The 26534-nt window shown below is 40.8% G+C and overlaps 1 protein-coding gene across 2 annotated transcripts in view; it reads left to right on the top strand.

The window, feature by feature from the left end:
• TFAP2D (transcription factor AP-2 delta) overlaps nucleotides 1-26534 on the top strand; it is a 51979-nt gene that overhangs the window by 5464 nt on the left and 19981 nt on the right. For both annotated transcript variants that reach the window (XM_085218531.1, XM_085218530.1), the window contains 4 exons: nucleotides 213-273; nucleotides 13026-13191; nucleotides 17008-17126; nucleotides 24368-24509. In XM_085218531.1, the coding sequence (XP_085074657.1) occupies nucleotides 213-273; nucleotides 13026-13191; nucleotides 17008-17126; nucleotides 24368-24509 (488 nt within the window). The remainder of the gene's footprint in view (nucleotides 1-212; nucleotides 274-13025; nucleotides 13192-17007; nucleotides 17127-24367; nucleotides 24510-26534) is intronic.

The following is a 26534-nucleotide window of genomic DNA, read 5'->3' as shown; positions in this document are numbered from 1 at the left end:
GTGATTTCTCCAGACCACTTGAGTTGGATGAGAATAACTATGTTTTCCTAGCTCACTCTAACTATTGTTCTTGAGCAAATCGTGTAACAAAGCATAAGCTAAGTGATCCGTCTGTGGGTTTCTGTATCTGATTTTTTTCTTTCCTTTTTTTCTTTCCTTTTTTTTTTTTTTTCCCCTCTTTCTTTTTCTTTTATTTTTCCTCGTTACTTAAGAGCTCAGTGGAGGCCCAGTGTGGACTTGTACTGAACGGACAAGGTGGTGTGATAAGAAGAGGTAAGATGTTACAAATACCTGCGTCTATCAATATTTGTAAAGTTGAAACCGTCTAAATTTCTCTCTTTTTCCTTCTTCCAATGCTTAGTTAGTTTTTACTGCCGAAATTGTGAGCATTTGACATTAGTCCCAAATACGTTCAAAGTAGCTTAGAGCACTTCACAGTTCACAGTCCATTTGCACTTTACACGTGATTTGTTCATCAGTAGCTCTCGGATACTCCCGTTGAATGCAGGGCTTTCTTGACTCATTTTCTCATTTCCCATTTAACTGAATTGATCCCTGGTAATGAGTTTGAGAAACGTGCTCACTGGCGCCGGATTTTTAAATAGGCAGTTTCATCTCGTATGGGGAAAGGAGGGTTTTTTGGAAATGTTTCAGTAGAGCTATGTATCAGTGTGGAACTCGTTTGTGAACTTTGTTTGGTAACTATCTGTCAATGAAAGTATCTCAAGTCTAAGTTAGAAGAAAGATTCGGAATTCTCGCTAAATACTCATTTCGTCACTCATTTGCGGGATCTGACTGTTTGTATTTTGTTATTGTTGTTATTCTTAACATTTATCTTGAAAAGAAACAATAGCAGCCTAAGGGCCTGACGTGAAAACACCTTCTAACAAGCTTAAAATCACGCTTTTGTTCGTAGTATAAAAGGAATGACAGAGTCGGAGGGGAGTACACTTTGTGACTCAGCCTCTTGGAATACGCATTTCTTGCCCCACTCTTGTCTTTTCTAGAGGAGAAAAAAAAAAGAAAAAAGAAAAAGAAAAAGAAAAAAAAGGGGAAAAAAAAAGATATTTAGAAGATATTTTAGACAATGTGACAGATAATTCGGGTGACAGATAATTGACTTTAGCCACTGCTTCTGTAGGCAAACTTTACAGTCGCGCCCAAGTGTGTAGGGAGTGAGCGCAGATAAAGAGAAGGTGTACACGCGGTTATATCCTTATACGAAAGAGTGTTTGACCGGGAGCTCAGCATCATCATAATTTTAGGGGTATTCTCGCCTCACAATGACTGGGATCAGGGAGGAAAAGGACATGACAGCGCGGAGTGGCTTTGTCTGGGCGGAGAGTCGGGCAGCGGCGGGGCCGGGCCGGCTGCAGCGGCCGGAGAGCGGTGGTGCTGAAGGGACAGCTCCCGTAGCGCCCGCCTCGCCGCGGCCGGAGCTGGGCTTGGGCGGAGGGACTGAAAGGGCTGAGGGAGAAAGGGGACACGGCTTTTCCCAGCCCATTCCTGGAGAATGCTGGTGGGTTTGCAAACTCTTGCCCAACTCCTGCTGTCGGTGCTTTGGTCTTCGTCTCTCGGATTAATTATTTTCGGATTTGATCCGAGAGCTGACCTCCGAGAAGCAGAGATCGTTAGCTGGAAGAAAGGCAGAGTTCCCTTCAGCTGGGGTTTGAGTCTGGAGTGTTTGACGGTGGTTTTATTTCCCAGTTGAAGGGCGGCTCAAATCTCAGCTCAGCTCTACACCCGTTTATTCAGTTTTCCAGCTGCTGTTAAGACGATTCCAATTACCTGTGCAGATGATTGTAGTCAAGTCTCTCTCTTCCCTTCTCTCTCGCTCTCTCTCTTTTTAAAGCGATCAGATTATTCAAGGATTTAAAGATTGATAGTAAAGGAAATTCAGCATGAAAATGCAAGGTTTTCTTTACCCTGATCTGAGTGCAGAACTACTAGTGCATTGCTATCTATCTCTTGGCATATTCAGGGAAGATATCAAAGGAAAGAATATAAGTTTCAAATGTATATTAAAAATACATAATAAATATTTTGTCCGACTTCAAAAAAAGCGATAGGTGATAGCAGTAATCAAAACATCCTGCACCTAAGCGCTATACAGTATCCCATATAAATAAATCACACTTCTTTTCTAGTAATACATCAATAAGAATATATTAACTCAAAAGTGGCTTCCCTAATATTTTAAACATCTCGTGACAGACTTTCTATTTTATTTTTGTCAGTAATATATACATATATCTTTTAAAAAAGGTTGCTTTTGAATGTTTTGGATGCAATAGCAAAGGAGAAAGGGAAAAAAGAAGAAAAGGAAAGAAAGACAGAGAAGAAAGAGAAGAAGGGAGGAGGAGAATGGGAAGGAGAGAGAGAAAGCAAGAGAGGTAAAGAGAGAAAGAAAGAAGGAGGGAAGGAAGGGAGGAAGGAAGGAAGGGAAGAAGGAAGGGAGGGAGGAAGGAAGGAAGGAAGGGAGGTAGGAAGGAAGGAAGGAAGGAAGGAAGGAAGGAAGGAAGGAAGGAAGGAAGGAAGGAAGGAAGGAAGGAAAAGAGTAAGAGTAAGAGTAAGAGTGAGAAAGAGAGAAAGAGAGAGAGAGAGAGAAAGAGAAAGAGAGAAAGAGAGAAAGAGAGAGAGAAAGAAAGAGAGAAAGAGAGAAAAGAAAGAAAGAAAGAAGAAAAAGAAAGAAAGAAAGAAAGAAAGAAAGAAAGAAAGAAAGAAAGAAAGAAAGAAAGAAAGAAAGAAAGACAGAGAGAAAGAAAACTTCCCATGTTCTTACCCATGGGAATACCCTATTCAGTAGACTTTTCCAAAAATAAAATAAAATAAAATAAAGCAGTCTCTAAGAAGCGCCATGCTTTGCAGTCCTGGTATTAATACTGATAGGAATGACAAATATCACAAACATGGTTCTTCCCTGCTTCCATCTCTGGCTGCCATTATATATATCAGCTGCCTTTTAGATTGTTTAGTGCAGTGATTTGGTGTTTGCTTTTAATGAGGCTCGGAAAGTAAAAGATTTTTGCAAGGCTTAGGTGCTGGTGAGCTAATTACTAGCTAGAGAAAATATTTGCCACCGATTCCAGGGCAGAGATCCCCATGCTATCACTTTCAGTTAATGGTGTGCAGGATTTAGCCCGGAGCTTCCCTGCTCTAACCATCAGAACCAATAATCTTTACTTTTCCTACTGCTCGTGTATCGATAGCTTCTCTAGCCTCAGGCAGTGGCTTTGATATGTTAATATTTCTGAGTACCAAATTCTGCAGAGATCATATTAATGTTGTACATACAGAGTGGAGCTTTGCCTTAAAGTTGAATATTCAGATCGCTCGTTTCAAAAGAAATCACTTGAAGAAATGAAGCTTCTATTTACAGGAGTCGTCTGTGTTTTTTAATCATTAAAAAAATCCCTCCCCTCTTATACTTTCCTATTAATCGTCTCAGGCTTTTATTACACACCCATTCCCTTTTAATTCCTCTCTAGGTTGCCATTTTAAAAGCAGAAGAGCCAGATTCCTGTTTGATTTCTCTCTTTCTTTCTCCTCTTCTTTCTCTCTCTACTCCCCATTTTCTTTTTTTTTTCTTTCTTTCTTTCTTTTTTTTTTTTTTTCTTCTGATGAGGGCTTTTTTTTCAAACGCCCTCCAAACCCTCTTCCACACCCATCCCTTCCCATCCCTCGGACATGAAGTGTATGAAGGCTTGGTGTCCTCACCTCCATATATTTGGATTAAAAAGACAACACGGTGACATTTGGCCTGCATCGTTTTATGAAATCGAGATGGCAAACTCCAAAAAAAGCTCTTGTTTCGCTTTGTGATCATCCATCGTTCCTGCCCCAGGCTAATTTCAGAAGCTTAAATACTGCTATCGCCTCTGGGCCATGAAGAGAGAAGGGCCAACCTATTGGCAATAGCTCTTTTTCGATTGCCCTTGGCAACATAAAATACAAACTACTTTGAATCAAAACATTTTTGGGGAATTAATATGATCTGAACTCTGCACGTTTTAAGAGATCTTGAGTTTGTCAAATCGCTTAGAGGTGACTGACATCCTAATGCATTAATGCCTAGCTTAGGTACAACCATCAGATCTTATTTGATTAAATAAAAAAAAAATTGAAACAAAAATAAAAATGAAAGGAAAGAAAGGAAACAAAAGGAAAAAAGGGAAGAAGAAGAAGGGGGGGAAAAAAAGAAAGAAAAGAACAAATCCACCCTCTGAATATCTCAAGCATCAGTCACCACAAAGTCTGCCAATAAAATCCGGGGATCCACGCTCCCCTTTCTTTCCTCTGCCTTTCATGTACTCAGTTGTGGTATCACCTCTCATTTGAATGGCACTCGCTAAGTCTTGATCATGTCCCCTAGCCTAATTTTAATTTTTGACATTCCAAACTACCTCTTAATGATTCAGTCCTTAAGGGCGAGACTTGGGGAAGAGGCTGGAGTAGAAAGGTGAAGGGGGGGGCTGAGGGCTTTACAGCAACTCCCCTGGAGAGTGTTCTCCCCTTCCACCTTGGGCACAGACCAGCGGGCGTGAAGAGAGTATTGGGATGTTGCCACGATCTCATCCTGGCACCCCAGGGTAGACAAGTTTGAAGAAGAGGCAGAGGGGACGAAACTCATTGCCACCCCTTGCACTGGCAAACTGGAGTTACCAGGCCAACCTCCTCCCCCAGAAGGGCGCCTAAGGGTCCCGTGCTCCCACTCACCCATCCTCCCTAAGCCCTAAGCAGAGGCGGAGCTCTGGGCTCTGAGGATGATGTCCCGGACCGCAGGCAGGGCAGATCATTGTCTTCCTTTTGTTGTCCTCTTCCTTCCCTTTTCCCGGCTCTTCTGAACCTTACAAGAGCCTCGGGACTCCCGTAATAGCCCACCATTGTGCTCAGATCCTAATGCACTGTCATTAGCACTGTTGTCTTTTTCTCCTCTTTTCTTCTCAATACCAAGGGCCAATTTAAATCGCATTAAAATCCTAAATAGCTGGCTTAATTAATGGCTCTCGCGGCTCCAGCTGAGATAATCTCCAGCCGACTAAAACCACCGCCTTCTCCAAACCGGGCAGCGAGTTTCAGCTCTCAGGGAGTTTCGGGTCGGGGAAGGGAACGGAGCGGGCTGAGAACAGAGGTCTGCCCGGACCCCGATCACTTCTCTGGCGGCTCCCTTAGGAAAGGGTCCTGCTGGGATCAAGATCATTGGGATAACTTTGGGGAAGGGACGTGAGGATGGGTGTTGGTTTGTTGGTAGTTGGCTTTTGTTGTTGTTTTGTTTTGTTTTCCTTTCTATTTTTTCCTTCTCTTTTGATCTGTAAAGGGATCGTTCCCGGCTGCGGGCAGCCCATGGTACGGCTCCCATCCGGTCTGGGAGTTGTGCCGTTCTTCAATCCTGCTCGGATAGAGGTTGTGTATTATTTGTTGTTGTTGTTGTTTTCTTTGTCTTTTGCTCCATTCTGAGCTCGGGGCTGCTGTAATCTGCACAGTACCGTCTTGGCTCTCCCTAACACGCAGCACACAGAGCATCCTTCGAAGAACCCCGGTATCCTTCAGACTCAGGGCACAAGCTGTGGGGAAACACATTCATACACACGCATGCTCATGCAGGCTTAAACTGCCAATGTATCCCTCGCACACCCCCACGGAGAACTCATCATCTCCCTCCTACACCGCTCTCTCCCTCCCCCAAGCAGTTTCCACGCGTGGAACACCACAGACAGAGCTTTAAAAGCTCTATGAGACACACGCACCCCACTACACACACAGCCTCCTCCAGCTTGCAGACTCATGCACCCCACCCAGCAACACACAGCTGTTTTTGCAAAGTGATGATAAGTTCTTATGGGTTGTGTATATGGAGGAAGAATGAAGTAGGTTTCTGTTCTTCTGCCTCTAGATGCTTTATGGGTTATAGCAGTGTAGCTACTTACTGAATCGTAGTCTCACCAAAGTTAGAAAAGACCTCCAAGATCATACAGTCCAACCATTCACCTACTACCAACATTTCCCCACTAAACCATGTCCCTCGGTACAACATCTAAACTTGTTAGAGTCCTGAGTGGCTGAGACTTCAGATTATTTTGCATCTTTGCGATATTCAAAGCTGACTTCCCATTCAAATCTCCCTTATTTATATTATCGTGTTTTGCATCGTAATTCCTTGCTTCTCCCAATGTTGTCTACATTTAAAACTCTTAATGCTCTTAGTAATCTTTAAAGTTGTAGGTGGGTAAGAAGCTGGTCTTAAAAACTGCTGATCATCTCCCCAGTCTTACTGTTTTTATATATAGTATACATATGTATATACATATATGTAATATACATGTATATATACGTATATAATATCTATATACATATGTACATAATTTAGTATACATGTTAAATTGTTCAGTGCACGCAGGCATGTGTGTGTCCCCTTAGCAGGAACACTGTAGTGAGGGATATTATGTCAGAGCTGCTCATGCTGTTCTACATGATGCAAAGTTTATACGCATAAATGAAACAAAGAAACAGACAAAAACAAATAACTGGGGGGAGCGATGGGAGGAAGTCTGTATGTTTTTTCCTGGCACGTGTCAATGAGTTTTAGAACTTGGAGTATTTAGCTCCCGTGTTTAATGATTGGATCATTTGAGGATAATTTGGATAACACTTACAATTGCTTATAGGCCTTTGGGAGATGAACTGGATTAAATAATGCTGAGAAACCCCTACACAGTTAACTGCATGGTTAGGTTTGCTGCTTGCTAGGGGAAAAAAAAAAAAAAAAAGGCTGGGGGAAGATAGGTTTCTACATCTTCACTTTGTAACAGACTGTAAACCTGCTAGAATTTCAGAACTGAAGTATAATATAAGCTGCAGACTCCCATGAACAGCACCTGTAGATATAAATAATAAACTAATAAAAGGCATAGTGCATTATTAATATTTTATGTAAGACAAATTATTAGGCACTCATGCATGCTTATGCTTAATAACATACAGAAGCATACTCACAAATTTATCCTGAAAAATAAAATAAACAGTACTTCTGTGCTGTTGTCATTAGTAAATTATGGCGTTTCCTTCCATTACTACATGATATTTATGAATGAGTATCTTGGAATGGGGAACTATCACTTCTTGAATGAATATGTGTCATATGGCATCTGTTACGATTAACAGATAAGATATAATGCAGCAGAACGCAACTGTGTATCTATAAAAATACAGAAACAGTTTTTAAAAGTTTGTATCTGAAGTGCAAAAAATTGTTCAGAAACAATCAGCATCAGGCCCTCATTATCAGTGTCTCATTTGTAATAGAAAACGATAAAGCAAACAAGAATGTGGATTTGTCAGTGAGAAGCTGCACAAATACTTGACTCAGAGGACATCAGGAAGACTTACTTCTCAGCTGATGCCCAAGTGCATAACTGAATCAGAATGAATCTTCTCACTCTAGCAACCCTATTGTCCTGTTTATCTATGCAAAGGGAAATCTACAACCAAAATGGACCAAGCAATGCCCCATCTCTGGAGGCATTCCAGGCCAAGCTGGATGTGGCTCTGGGCAGCCTGGTCTGCTGGTTGGTGATCCTGCACATAGCAGGGGGCTTGAAACTAGATGAGCTTAGTGGTCCTTTTCAACCCAGGCCATTCTATGATTCTGTGATTCTTTATTTTTCTTGAGTTAGCAGGATTTTAGTCATGTCGACAAGATTGGACTATGTAGTTCTTGAGTTAGAGCATTTCTCTGTTGTTCTTGTTGCTGTCATCTCCACAACTCTTTATCAGCGTGTGCTGCTGGCACTTTGCAGCAATTATTTGATGGGGATAGAGGAATAAGGAAGGAAAACTCTCCCAAATGCTTGCTGCAATTGTCTTTTTAAATATCACTTAGCCTACCTTTTTTATCTTTTTTTTCATTATACACGTAGGAAACAAAGCAAAAGTGTACTTTTCATAAAGTCTGTCAGCTACAAAAAAAAAGGAAAGCTGATAAAAATTAGTGTAGTCTCTTCTTCTTCCTTTCTCTCGGAACATTTGAAATTAATTCAGATTCACTGTAGCCAAGGAGATTCAGTATAGAGCAGAAGCAGGCCTGAGGTCTTTCTCCATGTGTTGTTTGCTGCACGAAATGTAACTTCTCCTCTCCCATTCTTTCCCTTTCAAAATGACTGTATTTGATGAAATCAACAAGAAGGTTGAGATCGAAGGGTAAAATTCTGCCTAGAAGAGGAAGTAACTGAAAACAGTTGGATAAAGCCCTGAAGACGATGGTGTGTGCCTGAAAGTTTCCCTTCCTTCTTTTTATTTCCCAACCCTATCAGTTGTAAAATAACAGATGTCTTCATCTAAATCTTGTCTTGCCAGTGTCTTCAGACCTCTGTGGCTGTAACAGCACAGGTACCACCATCTCCAGCTGTATCTAGTGCAGTACCTTGTGGTAACACATGATGTGCCACCAATATTCACTCTGAGCATATAATCACTGAAGGTATAAGAAGTTGTCCTTTAAAGAGTCTTTTTACCATTGAAAGGCTCATTTCACATCACACCCACAGCAGGAAATTGTCGAGGTGACCTACTAGACAATTTTACCAGCTCCAGCATTCTTTCTCCTTGCTTTGTATCAGGATCATTTGTGTGGGCAAAATCAGGAAGCAATTGACAGTTTTCCTTTCTTTATGTACATAGTAGGCACATTTGTTTGTCTTGATTATGCGTGGGTTGCTCTTCTGATGAATTCACAAATTCCTGTGTATCTTAGCCAAAAGATAGTCTGTAAATACTTCTAAAGAAATTAAAATCTACCAAGAGGAGTAGGGATCTCCGGGTTGATCTTCCTAGTAGAAGTACATTATTTACTTTTTATTTTTGAGGACATTTGAGGACATTTGTTTCTTCAGCCACTGTCAGCATTGCAGGTCTCCAAGTTGTCACAAGATAATCCGAGTGATTGAGCAAGGACTGATCCTTCCAACAGCACCCACAGGAGCATTATGTTGATGGAAGGAAAAGTTTGTTGTTGTCAGTGATGTTCAGTGCATCATAAACATACCTCTTCCTCCCCTCACTAAGCAGTACTTGCTTAGAATATCATTCCTCCATTCTAACATATGATCAGAGTATGGATGAAGGAAGAGTCTACGTGGTGTGTGTTTGAAAGGAACAGCCCTTCATAGAGTCATAGAATCATGGAATGGTCTGGGTTGAAAAGGACCTCAAAGATCATCTAGTTTCTACCCCCCAGATGTGGGCAGGGTCACCAAACACTAACCCAGGCTGCCCAGAGTTCTGTCCTGTAGGAAGGTCCATTGCTCAGGAAACGAGCTCAGATCAATGCAAAAAAGTTTGGCATATTCCATGAAAGAGGATATCGTATTTCTTTTGCTCATTGTGGTGTATCAAATAACTCTGCAGATGTTTCCACTATTATACTATTTTAATCTTTTTTTAAAGAGTTCTACGAAAGTTTTTGCTTCTGGAACAAGTTTCCGAAGTTTTTCAAGAGCAGCTGCATCTTTTGCCTTAATTGAACCTCTCAGCTTTTATTTCATTTCTCATTATTAAACTTTCTGTATCTGTAAGGTTCTTGTTCTCTTGCATCTATCTACACATGCTGTTGGGCTGATATACTTACTGACATATTTTGTCCAGCTGAAGCTTCATCAGCACTGAATACACCAAGTACATTTTACTTAGTTTAGAAATCTTTATGCCTCCTAGACTGATGGTTAATTCTTTGAAAAAGAATGACAGAGATGAGTTCCTATAGTACTTAGGTACTATTTTGCAGAGCTATTGGCAACTCAAATATCTCCCTGTCCCTGTTCAAGGCAGTTCATTTTTACTGTGTAACTTCAGAATGTAGAATCATAGAATCATAGAATCACAGAATGGCCTGGGTTGAAAAGGCCCACAGTGCTCATCCAGTTCCAACCTCCCCCCAGCTATGCACAGGGTCACCAACCAGCAGCCCAGGCTGCCCAGAGCCACATCCAGCCTGGCCTTGAATGCCTGCAGGGATGGGGCATCCACAGCCTCCTTGGGCAACCTGTTCCAATATTTCATCTTTGAGTGGGTTACATCTGGTCTTTCTTTTCACTTGCTTGCATCTTTGCTCACAGTCGCTCCTTTTTCTGTTTACCATCTGATATAAAGCCCAGGACTTGATCCATCTCCTCTCCATGGTGCTGCCTGTGGAAGGAGAGCTTTTCCCTTAAAATTGTGCACAGTTTGTGAGCAAGACATAGCTTTGTCTGGAAAGCGCCACGCCGCTCTCTGTTGTCATGTCAATGAATAATTAATATACTGAAATAATTATATGCAACAGATTTTACCTCCTTGTAATTTACAACTTGTTCTCTGTGTTTCTGGAAAGCAAATTGCTCAGACTTGTTTTCTCTTACTTTTAACCCATACTTGACTTACCTGGAATTGCTTTGTTTAAGACCATACTGCGCAATCAAAATACTCTCAAACACCACAAGCTGTAAACAACCTTCTACTAAATAATAATGAGATATGTTCCAGTAAATTCTGGTTCGGGTAGGAGCAGCTGCAGGGTAACATGTTTTTGGATTTAAGGAACAATTATTTATCTGGCATAAACGGTGCACATACTGACTTAACCTGGCAAGAAGATAACATTAATATCACACTGATTCCATTACAGTCTCGCTCATTATAAAATTTACAGTCTACATAAGTAAATAAATATGTAACCATTGCTACTGTTTTCTTGGCACGTACGTGTAAGCGTGCATATATATATATATTTGTGTATCAGTGTGGCAAGAGATGCCAAACAAACAAATCTACTCAGCGTTAACACTCCTCACAAATGTACCTGGCAGACTAGAAGTTTGAAAATGTTGATGGAAAATATTGTTAGGTTTTTGCGCAGCGTTGCCTCAGATAAGGGGAAAAAAAGGAAAAATCTATCAGGCATGTGGTACCAGATTTCTGTATTTGAGCATCTGAACTCATAAATTGTAACTTTCAGCTCTGCAAAACTGTGCACAAGCACCCTTGATGCTTGTATGTTTTTGCTGATGCACAATTTGTCTCCATATTCTGCCTGAGAATATCTATCCTGTGGTATAATTGGAAAAGTCATAAAATAACCTGCTGTACTGAGTCAGGATCTCAGGATCTCACCCATCTGGGATTTATACCAAGAGATGTTCTTTTCTGGTTCTGCTGTCAGCGCAAATGTTTAAATATACCATCAAGATCTGAAATTTTTGGAGAGAAATTCTGTTTGCTTTATGCAAGCAAGGAATAGCCTGCCTTTAACAAAATTTGATCCTTGTGTTACACTCCTCTGGCTCTGCTTAAGCTAGAACTGACAAAATCACCTTGAGCAGAAAAAAGGAGAAAAAGTGTTAGGATCTGGTCTAAGCTGAGTGATTCTTCTTCTCTTCTCTTCTCTTCTCTTCTCTTCTCTTCTCTTCTCTTCTCTTCTCTTCTCTTCTCTTCTCTTCTCTTCTCTTCTCTTCTCTTCTCTTCTCTTCTCTTCTCTTCTCTTCTCTTCTCTTCTCTTCTCTTCTCTTCTCTTCTCTTCTCTTCCCTTCCTTCCCTTCCCTTCCCTTCCCTTCCCTTCCCTTCCCTTCCCTTCCCTTCCTCCCTTCCCTTCCCTTCCTTCCCTTCCTTCCCTTCCCTTCCCTTCCCTCTTCCCTTCCCTTCCCTTCCTTCCCTTCCCTTCCCTTCCCTTCCCTTCCCTTCCCTTCCCTTCCCTTCCCTTCCCTTCCCTTCCCTTCCCTTCCCTTCCCTTCCCTTCCCTTCCCTTCCCTTCCTTCCTTCCCTTCCCTTCCCTTCCCTTCCCTTCCCTTCCCTTCCTTCCCTTCCCTTCCCTTCCCTTCTCCTGTCTTCTATTTTAAAAGTTCAGATTATGAACTAATTTTTAAGCCTGATCAACTGAGTTCTTACATTGTTAAGAGTTTAAAGTGGTCACAGAAAAAAAAAAATTGAATTATAATGGTATTTTTCAAAACACTGTGACTTTTTAATAAGATGAATGATGAGCACACATTCATTTGTTCTAAGAAGGTCTTTATATGCAGAGGACACCTGAACTCCTTCCAGTAGTGCATTGAACAATGTAATATTTTATATCACTGTTACATGCAGCTGATTCTTTTTTCTCATCTTTCCCACTGGGAAGTATTGTGCATGCAGTGGTAAGATTTATTTCTTCCACAGAATTTTTTTAGTCAGGATGGAGAAGGCAGGTCAAAGAAGAGTATTTTGCACTTGGTGTTAAAATATTTGCTAGTCCTTAAGATTTTTGCTTTATCTTATTGGGTCAGATCCAGAAAAATTTTTTTTTTCTTTCACTGTCTCAGAAATCAGCTTTGACTTAAAAGATCCATTTTACCCAAGGAGTTATTGATCACATTTTTCACTGAAAGTTTTGGTGATCATTCCGCAGTTTTAGACTCAGTCCAAGTAATTGCCGCTTTCAAAAGGTAAACAGTTCCAGAAGTAATCTGAGATAAAATGATAGAGCTCAATAGATTTCAATCATTAACATATTTGAGGATTTGACCTGACTTTAGAAGGACTATATGAGAGTTAAAAGGCATAGAAAGCTGTTCTGTCTTCAAATTACTGCAAGCCTATAGTGCCTTTGCATCCCTGTGATCCTAAACACCTCTATGAGAGTCAAAATGATTGTTTCTCATAGGAAACAATGTTCTAATTTTTTAACCATTTGCATTTTTTAAATCATGAGTGACACCTGAATCTTGTTCAATAGTATGTTTTTACCATACCAGACACACGAGTCTTTCAATGACATTGTGTAATTTTTGTCGAGCATGAAATCTGATGAAGTAGCCATAATGACCTACTTTGTATGTTAAACTTAAGAGATCCAATAGTTTGCTTTTTCTGCACTGAAATAGGTAATCATCTTTCCCAAAGCAAATGATGCAATATTAAAAACAACAACACACTATGCAATTGTTTTTCACGATTGAATCTGTCAAAATAGGGAATTTGAAGATTTCCTCACTCTAACAGTTCATTTGCACTACAGGTGGTACCTGCGTTGTTAACCCCACCGACCTGTTCTGCTCTGTACCTGGTCGCTTGTCCCTACTCAGCTCCACTTCAAAGTACAAAGTGACCATTGCAGAGGTGAAGAGACGCCTTTCACCGCCAGAATGCCTCAACGCTTCCCTCTTAGGAGGTATTTTGAGAAGGTAAGGTGAAGGCAAGAATAACAATTACTAGGCATTGCTGTCATTTCTGTGATTTCATTTTCCTCAAGTAAATGTTGTTCTCTCAACTTGCTTGGGTAGGTGGTCATATTTTGGGAAAGCAGAAGGAGACTGATTAGGAATGAAGACAATTTCTGGGGAAAATTTCAGTGAAAAAAAAAAGGAAAAATTAAGATTACTTTTTTTTTTTTTTTTTACAGAGAGCTTACATTTTCATTTTATTTTACTCTCTTAGTTCAGTTACCCATCAGAGATAGACAAGCATTGCTTGCTTTGTTATAAAATGGAAAAAAAAAATTGTGTATGCGGAAAATCTCACCAGCATTGTAAATCTGACTCCTTTCACAGAATAACAGAATCACAGTTGGCCAGGGTTGGAAGGGTCCTCAAGGATCATGAAGTTCCAACCCCCCAACCACATGCAGGGCCACCAACCTCCACATTTCAGAGCAGCCCAGGCTGCCCAGGGCCCCATCCAACCTGGCCTTGAACACCTCCAGGGATGGACGGGGATCCACAGCCTCTCTGGGCAGCTGTTCCAGCATCTCACCACTCTCACAGCAAACAACTTCCCCCTGACATCCAACCTCAATCTTCCCTTCTTCAACTTCAAACCATTTCCCCTTGTCCTGCTGTTTTGTCCTGCTCCCTTTCAAAGAGTTGATTCCCCTCCTGTCTGTAGGCTCCCTTTAAGTACTGAAAGGCTGCAATGAGGTCACCCCGCAGCCTTCTCTTCTGCAGGCTGAACAAGCCCAGCTCCCTCAGCCTGTCTTGGTAGCGGAGGTGCTCCAGCACCCTGAACATCTTCATGACTCTCCTCTGGACCCTCTCCAACAGCTCCCTGTCTTTCTTGTACTGGGGGCTCCAGACCTGGACACAATATTCCAGATGGGGCTTCACAAGAGCAGAGTAGAGGGGGACAATCACCTCCCTGTCTCTGCTGGCCACCCCTCTGCTGATGGATCCCAGGATACCATTTGCTTTCCGAGCTGCAAGGGCACATTGCTGGCTCATGTTAAGTTTTTCATCTATCAGGACCCCCAGGTCCTTCTCTGCAGGGCTGCTCTCAAGGACTGCTCCTTCCAGTCTGTATGGAATGCCTGGGATTCCCCCGGCCCATGTGCGAAACCTTGCACTTTGCTGTGTTGAACTTCATTAGGTTCACCCAGGCCCACCTTTCAAGCCCAATGAGTTCCCTCTGAATAGCATCCCTTCCTTCCACCGTGTCAACTGCACCACTCAGCTTGGTGTTGTCAGCAAACTGCTGAAGGTGCACTCGATTCCATCATCGATGTCACTGATAAAGCTTTGAGAAGCTATTTCAAAGTAAATTATTTTACCAGGTATAAAACAGCAATAACTACACAAAAAAAAATCCCCAAGTCATGGAGATTTAGGGATGCATCATTCTTACATTCACTTTCTCTTGCCTTTTGAGCATGGAAAGGCTGAAGTTAGCAGAAGATGCAGTTTTCGTTTTCTTCTCATTGTGAGATGCTGAAGGAGAAGCAAGTAATTAGGTATAGTTTTGCCTCTGATCCTCCACTGACCAGAGTAGACACTTGCATAGAGTAGCAACAGAAAGGAGGAAAGACAGACTTTGCCTCACATTACAAGTGGAAAACAAGGAGACAACTGTATTTCAGCCTGGCATATGAGAGTTGCAATGTCCCTGAGGTGTCAACTTAGATGGCATAAGCTACTTAAATGCTCTTTGATCAAAACTAGCTGGAAAGTTATTGGCTATTTCACTGCTGTCACTGAAGGCCACACTGGTCTTCGTACTCACAGTGAAAGTCATTTTATCCAACCTGCTATATTCTAAGATACATAGCGGTCTAATAGCTGTCTCAAGCCATCTTGCAGAGTAAGGACCAAATTGACATCTACAAAAATTTTCCTCTGCTATTTACTTCACCCTGAATATGCCATCAGCTAAGAGTCACAGAAATATTCACTTTAAATGCTCACACCATTGACTTCATCAATGGTATTGCAAGCTGTTGAGAATGCAAGGACATGAGGCTGAGCATGGTGAATCAGTTCTCTCTTTTGTTAAAATGCTAGAATGACCCCCATGAGTTTTTGACCCAGACCAATTATTACTCTTCCGAATTACCCTGGGCTGTGATTGTCAGTTTAGCCAGGGGCTGCTCCAAGCTGGTGGTTTGGATACAGCAATTCTGTTTCACAGGGCAAAGAGTGTAATGCATGGATCTGATCAGGTCTCGCAGAATGGACTCAACCACTGCATAGCTGACAAGTGCAGACGTAGTGATAACAAATACGGTTAATTTTATGTTTTATTAGTAATCACTATCAAAGTATCTCTCCAGCAAGCTGCACTCAGGTCACACTTTCCGACATATTATATATCCAAAACTGTGGTATCTCTTAGTGGGTAAAACCAACCATGAAAACTGGGGCATTCCAAATTTGGTTCCTTCCTCTGTCTGAAGGAACTTGATGATAAATCTCAAAACATCTAGGCAGACACTCTTTTTAGAATCATAGACACACAGAATCATAGACTCAGACTCAAGAATGATAGAACTGTAGAATCATTAAGGTTGGAAAAGACCTTTAAGTTCATCTATCCCAAGCATCCACCTACCACCAATATTGACCACTATACCATATTTCCTAGTATCACATCTATATATTTCTTGAACACCTCCACCAACATCCTGGAGAGCTCATTCCAGGGCAATATCACTCTTTTGGAAAATAAGATTTTCCTAATGTCCATCTTCCCTGGTGCAACTAAAGGATATTCCCCCTCATTCTATCTTAACAGAATGGATTATTCTAAGCTAGGGAGCCCTCAGTCCCATTTTGTGATAATTAAGCATTTGTGGATAAAAGTGAAGGCATAACTGTAGTGGTGATTATATTATCTAATGACCAGATCATTCATTTGGAATAGGGAAGATCAAGGTTCCAGTCACTTCTCTGTTCAATATGTAAGCATTTTAACATTAGTTATGCACTTCCAGCTGGCTGCTAAAAGGCAGAGGTTCAAATTCCCTCAGGCTGAACAAGAAATTGAACCTAAGTCTGCTGCATAAGTGGATAAACTTGAAATGCTTCTCAGGCACTGCAGAAAAACAGGTGTGGGATGCACCAGCAAGCATTCTATGAGAACAAAGTGACGTAAGCATCTGGGATAGGGGTACAGTTAGCCAAAGATGACTGGGATTTTAGCCTTAACATTTCCTGTTGTCTCATCCCTATTCTTAGTAAGTGCTGGCCTTCATAGACTACATTCTTAAGCACTCAGATCTCTATACCAGTCATATGGGGATAGCTAAATCTGGGTTCCACATTGACTTCTGTATTTGAGTAGCTGTCTGGCTTCTTTTTTTTTAGCCAGGTAGAAGAAATTAGCAAATATTCCTTATCCCAGACTTCTGTTTATTATCACAAGTTGATTTTTGTCTCTCTCAACCATCTTGGGAGCCTGAGGTGGCTAGGTCAGGTATAACCGACAACGCTGTCAATATTTATATTCAGTCTTTGCAATCCCAGGTGCAGTGCCCAAATCAGGGCCATGGGTCCCACTAGGTTGAAAGCTGTCTGAAGATCTGATGCCCCCGTGACAGGCATTAAAATACTTAACTTTTGAAAGAGAAACCTGAAAAACTCACACAGTGTGAGTACGTAGTGTTCAACACAACTCTGACAGATTTCCCATCAATGTAATCAGAGCAAGCATTACTCCAGACATTTGCCAATAAGGTAGATGAATTTGTAGATGAAGAAAGAACACGATAAATATGATTTTCTCTCTCCTGACAGAGCAAAATCTAAAAACGGAGGACGTTGCCTGAGAGAAAAATTAGACAGACTGGGATTGAATTTACCTGCAGGAAGAAGAAAAGCAGCAAATGTCACACTCTTGACTTCCTTGGTAGAAGGTAGAGTTTATAATTTTGCGATATAGTATAACCGTAATTTAAATGTCTTGTGTTAAAACAACGTTTCATCTACTCTGTCAAATATCATAATCTGTATTCTGTACAAAGAGGAGAACTGACTTGCCCAAAGCCACAGACAGAACCAGAGGCAACATGGAAGTTTGCTCTGAGATGTCTTGGCTCCCAGCAATTTGTTTGGTCATGAAGTTTCCTCAGCATTGATCTGCGCTTTTTGTACTCGGATCTGACTTACTAATCGATGATCCAAGTGCTCATGTGAGAGAGATGAATGTCTTATACCAGCTCTGCAAGTAGGTTTGTTTATCCTTCTTGTGAATTTCCTGGAACTGATCCAAAGACGTGATATTTTTACTCCCATAAGAAGCATATTATTTAGACAACCCTTTTCCTCCCATACATAAATGAACAAAATCTTTTTTTTTCTTTTTTTTTCTTTTTTTTTCTTTTTTTTTTTTTTCCCAGATAAATTATAGACAGACCCAGGAGATATTTTCTTGGCTTTTATTTGTTGTTTAAATACCATTCACCAAATACTGACGGGGTCTCCGAACATTCAGCTGGGAGAGGCAGGTTCAAACCCCTCAGGCAAAGGGAGGAAACTCTACCCGAATCTCTTCTATTCCGGGTGAATCCACTAAATACTCAGTTTGTTGTCTGGCTGCAAGGAGCAGCTCTGGGAATTTCAGATCCCTCTTCCTTGATGTGGAGAGCACTCAGCTCATCCTAAAGGTCAACACCTTCCAGGATTATAACCTGAAAAGTCCATACAGATATAGGCAAGTAGAATGAGGTCTCAGCACGTATTACCACAGAATCACAGAACTACTGAGAGGCTGATGCTGCAAGGGACCTCTGGTGATCTTCTAAGTCAACCCTTCTGCTCAAAGCAGTGTCAGACTGGGGAGGTTGCTTAGGACCCTGTCTAGTCAAGGTTTTGAATATCTCCAAGAATGGAGACTCTGCACGACAGAAAAAAATATTGAATCCACATCTAGGGAGATTTTTTTCAGAACCTAAGAGAACATCTGAGATCTCCATGGACCACTGAGCACATAAAACAACAGAGATGCTGTTCAGAAATATAGATATGTCGATGTTACACTTTTCTGTAATAAAGAGAAAGACATAATTAAGCTGCAGTCTTATGAAAGATACCAGTATAGGGGAATAAGAGCTGTTCCTTATAGCCTTCAGTGAGTCTTGGGTCTTAGCAGAGAAGAATAAAAAGAGTAATGTGGCCAGTTACTCAATCATTAGAAGTGGAGAGGGAGGAAATCTTTCAATTGCTGGCCTGGGATTGATGGTAATGTACTTTTACTGTAAATCACAGTTGGATCCCTTTTTTCCCAGGGATGAAAATAAGTTTCATAGCCAATTTCAAACCTATTCTTGATTCTGTGCTATTGCTTCTGTTCTTGTACTATTCTACTGTGAGATTCTAAGTCCTAAAGATTTATACTGAGGAGAACAGAGTTGACTTTGACACTGTCCATCTTGCTTCAACATGCTAAGCATGAATGCTATCCAGTGGAATTTTGGGGAAAGGTACTGCCATGTATGTTCATGTTCTAACAGAAATCAACTTGAAGCTCATTTTCTGTACAAATAACCTTTGGTCAAAATCTGCAGTATGGTTGAATTCTATGTGGGATAAGATATTCTCCCTCTGTACATGCAGATGTCACTTCCAAGTTGCTATAATTTGTGGCTGGATGAGGCAGAAATGGAAACACATAGGCTCACTACAGTTTTTAGAGGTCATGAAATAAACAGCATTGGCTTTTAGTGTGTGATGTTAATGCAGAAATTGACATCGTTATTTTTCAGCCTTATTGATTCCCCAGATACCAGGTGGACAGTGTGGACTTCTCATGTAGGTTCTGGACTGTGTCATTCTTGATTAGGGTAGATGGTATTGTTGTTGTATTGTTGGCATTAATATCCTACAGGGTAAGAATATGCTTGACCTCTTGAGCATCAAGTTGAGCTAAAAAGAGGCAAAGCTAGTTGTATGGTTACTACATACATTGTCCAAAGACATCTCAAAAGCCTCTGACAAAACTGAGACTCCTCCTTGTCTAAAATAAACTAAAATCACTATGATCTGGGGAAATCTAAGTTCATCAGAGAGAGATTTCTAGGCTGTAGCAGCCATCTGAAGAGCCAGGTTTTATGAAAACTATTCTGTTTTTCACTTTGTTTTTAAATTTTCCTTTCTACAAATTTGCATCTCTTTTGGTTCAGAGTGACTGATGGCTATTTAGTGTTGCTGCTGCATTGATCAGGTTGCACCTTTATTGTCCTTGGCAAGAAATTCTGCGCTCAAAGTATAAATAGCTTGACAAACCAGCTCTGTTCTCTATGTTGTCATCCAAATAGATCAGCACAATGTGTGGAAAGGAAGACTGGGAGACAGAACATAGCATTGCAGCAGTGATTGGGCATAGCTTTGTATGTCGGGAATGCCCTCTAGTGCCTAAGTTAGAGGAAGGGAAAGGCCATTTTTCCAACCAGCTCTTAAACAAACAGACAGACAAACAAACATGTTAAAAATCTTACACTTTAGCCAGTGCAATAAAGGCTTCTCCATTAAGTATAATCAGTGCTAAGGCTAAGTGTTACTGCTAGCTCAAAGGAGTCAAAAGTACCTCCAGTGAGAATAAGGAAGGATGTGAGAAGATGGGAGATACCCCCATCTGCTTGGACAGGTCACTCATAAGGCAGAGAAAGCATAAATGTGACTGCAGATGCAGATAAAGAAATACATGAATGGATTTTAAAACAGCAGAATTTCATACAAATGTCATAAAAACTATTCATGACAAAATCTGGAATTCTTTTCATGACAAATCTAATTGAAACACTACATTCACTTAATACAGAATTGACTATATTCATCATCTGGGGACAAAAACTCTTGAGAAAAAAAGGTCACTGTTTACTTTTTTCACCCTACCAGCCACACTTCTCCTCCATCAGCCTTTGTTTTAATTTCCTTTCACTTGTAATTCCTCCCTTCTCATCCTCCAAATTGAAAAAAAATCTGTTCACTCCACCTTCTGCTTGTCCCTCCTCCCCCTTGGGTAGCATCTCTGCTATCTGGAGGAGCTGAAGCTGAAGAGAGAGCAGGAGGTTCAGATGCCAAGTGTCCCTCTCCTGGGACACTTCTTCTTGCCTTCACTCTGCATAGGAGCATCTCTCAGTCTTGCCAGACCCAGGAGAGGCTCCCGCTGCTCCTTGCACCTGCCTGCAGAAGCCTGTCAAGGTACGCAGGCTGGTCTCTCCACTGAGGCTTTCCAGAGCTGTCTCTGCCAATTAATCTTCGGTAACTGTCGTTTTCCATCATGCAAAGTTCTCTGGTCAATTGTCAAGCTACATAGGAAAGGAAGCACTGCTTATATGTACAAAGATGTGGGCTGGATTTAAGTAGAAAAAGCCAATGATCCTCAGCACCCATTCTTTGTCTCTGTGGGAGGAAAGTGAGTGAGATATTGTACAGAGAATTTTGATTTTAGGTAGAAACAAAGAAATTAGTTGTAATTGCCAAGAATTCTAGGGGTTTCTACCTCCTTCCTGACGTAAGTAATAGCAAAGCAGAGTAAAGCAAATCATAGAATCACAGAATCATAGAATGACCTGGGTTGAAAACGACCACAGTGCTCATCCTGTTCCAACCCCCTGCTATGTGCAGGTCACCAACCACTAGACCAGGCTGCCCAGAGCCACATCCAGCCTGGCCTTGAATGCCTCCAGGGATGCTTCCAAATCTAAGGTGAAAGCCGAGTAATCGCTCCGTTCAAGTTTCCAGTATTTTCACTTTCTTCCCTATAGTGAATGTTAATCAAAATTTTGATGTAGAAATGGAAAGAATGCATTCCACGACATTTTCTGCAAACCACTTTCCACAGTCTTAGTTTTATACTGTGCATTAATGCCAGAGACTTCCATTCATTGAGATTAAACGTGCACATTTATGTATGGAAGTACATCACAACCCACTTCTAAATACACTGTTATTTAGTTCCAGTTCAAAAATGACATATTGCCTCGACTCTGAAGTATGATAAATCATGTTCAGTACAGTGTTTCCATGTCCAGATTTGCAGTTTTATCTGGAAATTTACGTTGTAATTTAGAATGCTGATTCCATATGTCGCATGGAAGTATGTGCTTATATGTGAAGTTAAATAGCTTTATAATTTACATTCATAATCTACATCAGTTTTCCCTTTCCACTAAAAAAAAAAAAGATATTTAAAAATCTTTTAACTATTTACAGACTTATTTTGTTCACGTAATCACTTATGCAGCCAAATTTTTTTTCCTACCTATGTGCATCGCTGATGCGTAAATCCTTTACAGTTTCTTTTTGCTCTTGACTGTTTCTCTTCATCCTTCTCTTCATCTCTTCTACCAGCAGCCAAGTCACAATCACAATCTCAGCTACCGACAGAACGGGCAGATCCTGTAATTTTATATAATTTTCTAATATTATCCAATCACTTTTGTATTTTCAACTCCAGTAAATAACATATGCATCTGTGGAAGGATTCTTCTTAATGGCAGTTCATGTTTTCTTTTCCTTCTTTTTTGACGTTATGTGAAAACATTCAAATTTCAATTGGTTTATTGCTGAACGTGTTAAATAAATGCTGACATTTTATCACATAAAATTTGGTTTTCTTGAAGATAGCAAGTTTTCCTTTCCAATGGCTTTGCTGACTACATTCTATGTGTCATTAGTTGAGTCTGACTTGTATCAAAATAGAGCTGTCTGGAGAATGGCAATTCCACCTGATGATAGCTTCAAAGGATTTGATTTTTGTCTTCTTTCTGCACTGACGTGAAAACAAACCTGTCAAGTGTTTTAATGGTGTTTTGCTGAAAAGCAAAACTCGATTTTGCACTTAATTATGCCTCTGCAGTTGATTCACTTCTTAAGCATTTATTTAAGGGACAGAAACAGAATAACAAAACAGAAATTTTGATGCCCTTCAATAAAAGTTTAGAAGTTACAGCTGAAATTTTTACCCTTTCTCATTTATGGTGAACCGAAGGATGGATGTTTTAGAAACAAGTCAGGTTGTATTATATGCCAGTTCATTCTGACTCACTGTTAAAATCCATCTTATTTTCACTGAAAACTGTTTGACTTCAGAAAAGTTTCCAGAATGCATAGGCCAAGTAGAAACCATTTGTCTTTCCAACCCAGATTTGGTTGCTAACTTCTTATTCTTCTCAGAGATACTGAAAATCTGTAACTATGAGTACAATTTTCAACTTTTGCATATAAAATCATTTACATCTGAGAAGGTAGTTGTTGACTGATGTCAGCAAACAAGTTGCCTGGGAGTATTCCATGTACTGGTATCTGAGTCCAATTAGGTCAAATATACATATAATCAAGTATTCCCTTATGAAAACAACATTTATATTTTTTTTTGGTAAAGTTCCTATAAAATCTCCAATGATAGAATGGAACATCATAAACTTTAAAAAGGTGGAGAATAGTGATCATTGCCTGTGATCCATTACGCCTTGTGCTGCCTGCAACACAAAACCACTTCTCCTATCAGAGTTTCCATCTTCCTTGACTTTGTGTGGTCAGTACAGAGCAAACTTAGTTTTGCTGAGGAGAGGACTTGTCTCCCCTCATCATCTCTACTGGGATATCTTCTCATGTCCCACTGTAGTCAGTGGGGAGAAATCAGTCTTTTGTGGTGATTAACAAATGAACTAAAATAATTTAATAATTAAATACTGAATTAAGTTGCTTAGAAAAGTTGTGGGATCTCCATGGTTGGAAATATTCAAGCCTAGGCAGGAAAAGGCCCTGAATAACCTTATCTAAAGCCTTGCTTTCAACAGGAGATCTCCAAAATTGCCATCTAACCCTGTCTTTTCAATAAATTATACGATTCATTTGCCTTCTACTTTGATGCAGGTTATGTTCTTCAAGTGCTAGTTTCTACCTTATGACTGTAAAGTTTTAGCTCAGATACCAATATTCTCTTTTAGTCACATTAATCTCACTGCAGGTGTTCTCAAAAGAAGTCGTTGCAGGTCTTGCATCCCCCCTAATTGTCCATCTGGGGCATCAGCACGATCTCCAAAGGGCCAGAATCCAATGTCACCATCATGATGGCACTCAAGTGCACACTCCTGAAAACAAACAAATGGATCAAAAAAAGCCCTAACCCCAAAGTTATTCTGGAGCACAACCCTGTTAGTCATTTATACACATGTGCTCCAACACACACTTCTGGTAGCTGACCTGTTTCTACCTTCTACTTTGAGACAAGAGCAAGCGTGATCTCAAAGTACCTATTTCCCACCAGGAAAAGACTAACTTAGGCACAGATGTTCACACGTCAGTCAGCTGTGTTTGATCAGCTAAATCTCATGCCAGGGTAGTCAGAGTCCCAGCATGCAGATCACGGAGCATTTGGTAAATCATAAAATCTATTTCAGGCTTCTCTGACTTAGTAGAGTGGGACAGATGCTTCCAGAGGCATTTGGTACCCAGCTTGGAGTTGAGAGTCCAGTCAGCTGACGCAGGGAGATATTCAATGCCTACCTTTGTCACAGACTTCTCATAAAGCCTAGTCAAAGTGTTTACACCAATTTCCCCACCAGTAAAATATCAGTTGTGATCTTCATTGTCTTCCCTTTTTATTTTGTCTGGTCTATTTTCTGGAAACGGGATTGTCACTTCTGTTGTACTCCATTGTGGGGCATATGCACTGTGCTTGCTGATTTAACTCCAAGAAAATATGCTGAAATGGATATTATTCCCACAGATCTACCTTGGGGTAGAAGGCTATTCTTCGTTCAGAAGTAGAAAAGTGAAGTGTCGGGGTCGAATCCTGGCTCTTCAGAAAGTTTTGTTCTCACTCCTCATCAATTTTCACACCTTAAATATTGATGAGATGAGTTTACAAAACTTTCACAGCTACCCAGTGTTCTACTGACAAGGGAGATAGCCAAACCCGAGAGTCTTGACTAGTATTTTCTCATGACAGGAGCATCCTTCCTACCTTCTGTCTGTTACCATCTGATGATAAAGCACAAACAGTTGAAATGGACAGAAATCAGTAATAGAGATTGGAAACGAGTGTCTCTAAAAGTGTCTTGCTATTTATTTATTTATAATAATGGTAGAAATCGTATAAGGAAACTAAAATCCTAAAAACGGACTGACCTGTTTTGTTTACCCACAGGGGAAGCATTACATTTGGCCAGAGATTTCGGCTACACCTGTGAAACAGAATTCCCTGCCAAGGCAGTAGGAGAGCACATTGCCAGACAGCACATGGAACAGAAAGAGCAGACAGCAAGGAAAAAGATGATCCTAGCAACAAAGTAAGAAGGGGGAATAATGTCAATTAAATCTGTCTGTTGTTTTTCCATTTTGAATCTGGGGGCTGGAAGAGGGAGGAGTGGGAATAAAGATCTGAGATTGTGGTGACTGCCATCACAACTGCTCAGTGCCAGAAAAGGAGAGCAAGCTTTAGCAGAGGTGCTGTAAAATGCTTGTTTACCATGAGAAGGTTTTAGTGGTGGCACTCTCCTTGCCTGCAGTTAGGGAGATGTACATCTTCCCATACTAAAAAGATGTGATTTGGGAACACAGAGAGAACGCTATCACATGTAAGAGCTGTAGGACAGAGCCTGGCTTTGCCTCCTGCTTGCACCACAGCAAAAACAAGGATGTGTGAGCAGGAGATCTAAGCTTCTGCTGAACCACTAGTTTCTGTTAGCTAACTAATGTTAGTCTGCTGAGGGAGTGTTTGCAGAGGGGCAGAGCCTCTCTGGTTGTAAGGTTTCCGTGAAGTCAAAGGCACTGGAACAATGTATACCAGCAGGGGAGCTTTGCTAAAACCATTAAAGACACACAGAGACACCAGGCTTTACTCAAAACAAGCCACTCACCTCCCTGGAGCAGCAACATCATGTTAGGATAACATTTCATCTGGGTTAATTAGCCTTAAGGAAAGAGGAATTAGGCTTTGTGAGCCATAGGAAATTGGAATAAATAGTCTGCATGGCATAAGTTAGACCTACACTAGGTGTGTGGTATACTTGCATGGGGTGGCCTTGAGTATAGTCATCCTCCTCCTGAGCTTGCTGCAGTATTACACAGGGATAGAGTAGGGGAGCTGAGTCCAGAAGCCAAGATACTGTAAATCTCTTTCCCAATATAGGAATGATTCAGGCTGAGATATATCCAACACAGAGGAATTGCCCTGAATTAGGGGTGAGAGATGACCAGTCACAGGATTGTCCTTTGCATCTTAATGTCCCTATGTGTGATTTGTCTGTGGGGAACAGAATGTATGGCTTTTGTGACCCTCTTGTGTCCAGAGATTTTCGTGCTGAAGGTGACACAGAGGTGACATGCATTGAAACCTCTCAGGCTTGTGAATGCCACAACTGCAGATTATGGTCCTCAAAGTAGAGCACCATGTGATGTGGGGAAACTTATCAGGTGTGAAGTTGAGGAGACCTCTTTAATCATGTTCCTAAGTTGGTTAAAAGGAATAATAAAAGGAATATCATCTTACTCTTACTTACATATATTTTTTAGAGCCCAGGGGTTTTCAGAGACATGAAAACATCCTCTCTGCAAGATGTGTCTCTCCGTTGATACATAGCCCATCAACAGTCTGCACCCTATAACTTTGTAAGGGCTGGACATACCACTGTTCACCATGTAAACAAGCGTTAAGAATGTAAATTGCCCTAGCTCAAAGGTTTGCCCAACCTATAAAACATCATTCAACTTTAATGATAGAAAAAGTTTTCTCTTTTCTGGCTCTAGAGAGATATCATTTTGCTGCAGATTGCGATAATCAGAGGATGACTGTCATGTCCTTCCTCCACTGAGGGACAATACTCTGACTACTTTTTCTCATCACTCCTTATCTACTCTCCCATCCTCCTTTACTCTTGAGGTAGGGAGTCATGGACATCCATTACTCCAAAACTCTATGAACTTTATGCTTGTAGGCTTGTTCTGCACTAGTAAAGAACAAAAATTTTTTTTTTTTTTTTTTTTTTTTTTTTTTTTTTTTTTTCCTCTTTTAATCAGTACTAGCAAACTGATCAGTGCTCTGTCGGCAATCGAAGGCCAGGACAGAACCTGCTGTAGTCAGAGCACTTGCTAATAGGGACCGATGGGTCAATGTGTGAGCTACTACTGCCCTCTCCTGTCTGGAAGGGGAACATTGCTGCACAGACCAGCCCCAGATAGTACAGGACGCACAGGTCCATGACTTCCTTTTACTAGCTTGGCATTTCCCAGCCATACTTCCACGTATCTGATAGCAGGTAGTCTTGTTATTTGACAGAGGTGTATATTATTCAACCTACATAGATAAGATCTAG

This window comes from Meleagris gallopavo, chromosome 2 (assembly GCF_905368555.1).
Source record: "Meleagris gallopavo chromosome 2, MGAL_WU_HG_1.1, whole genome shotgun sequence".
Classification (NCBI taxonomy): Eukaryota; Metazoa; Chordata; class Aves; order Galliformes; family Phasianidae; genus Meleagris; species Meleagris gallopavo.
This window is presented reverse-complemented; position numbering and strand designations above follow the sequence as displayed.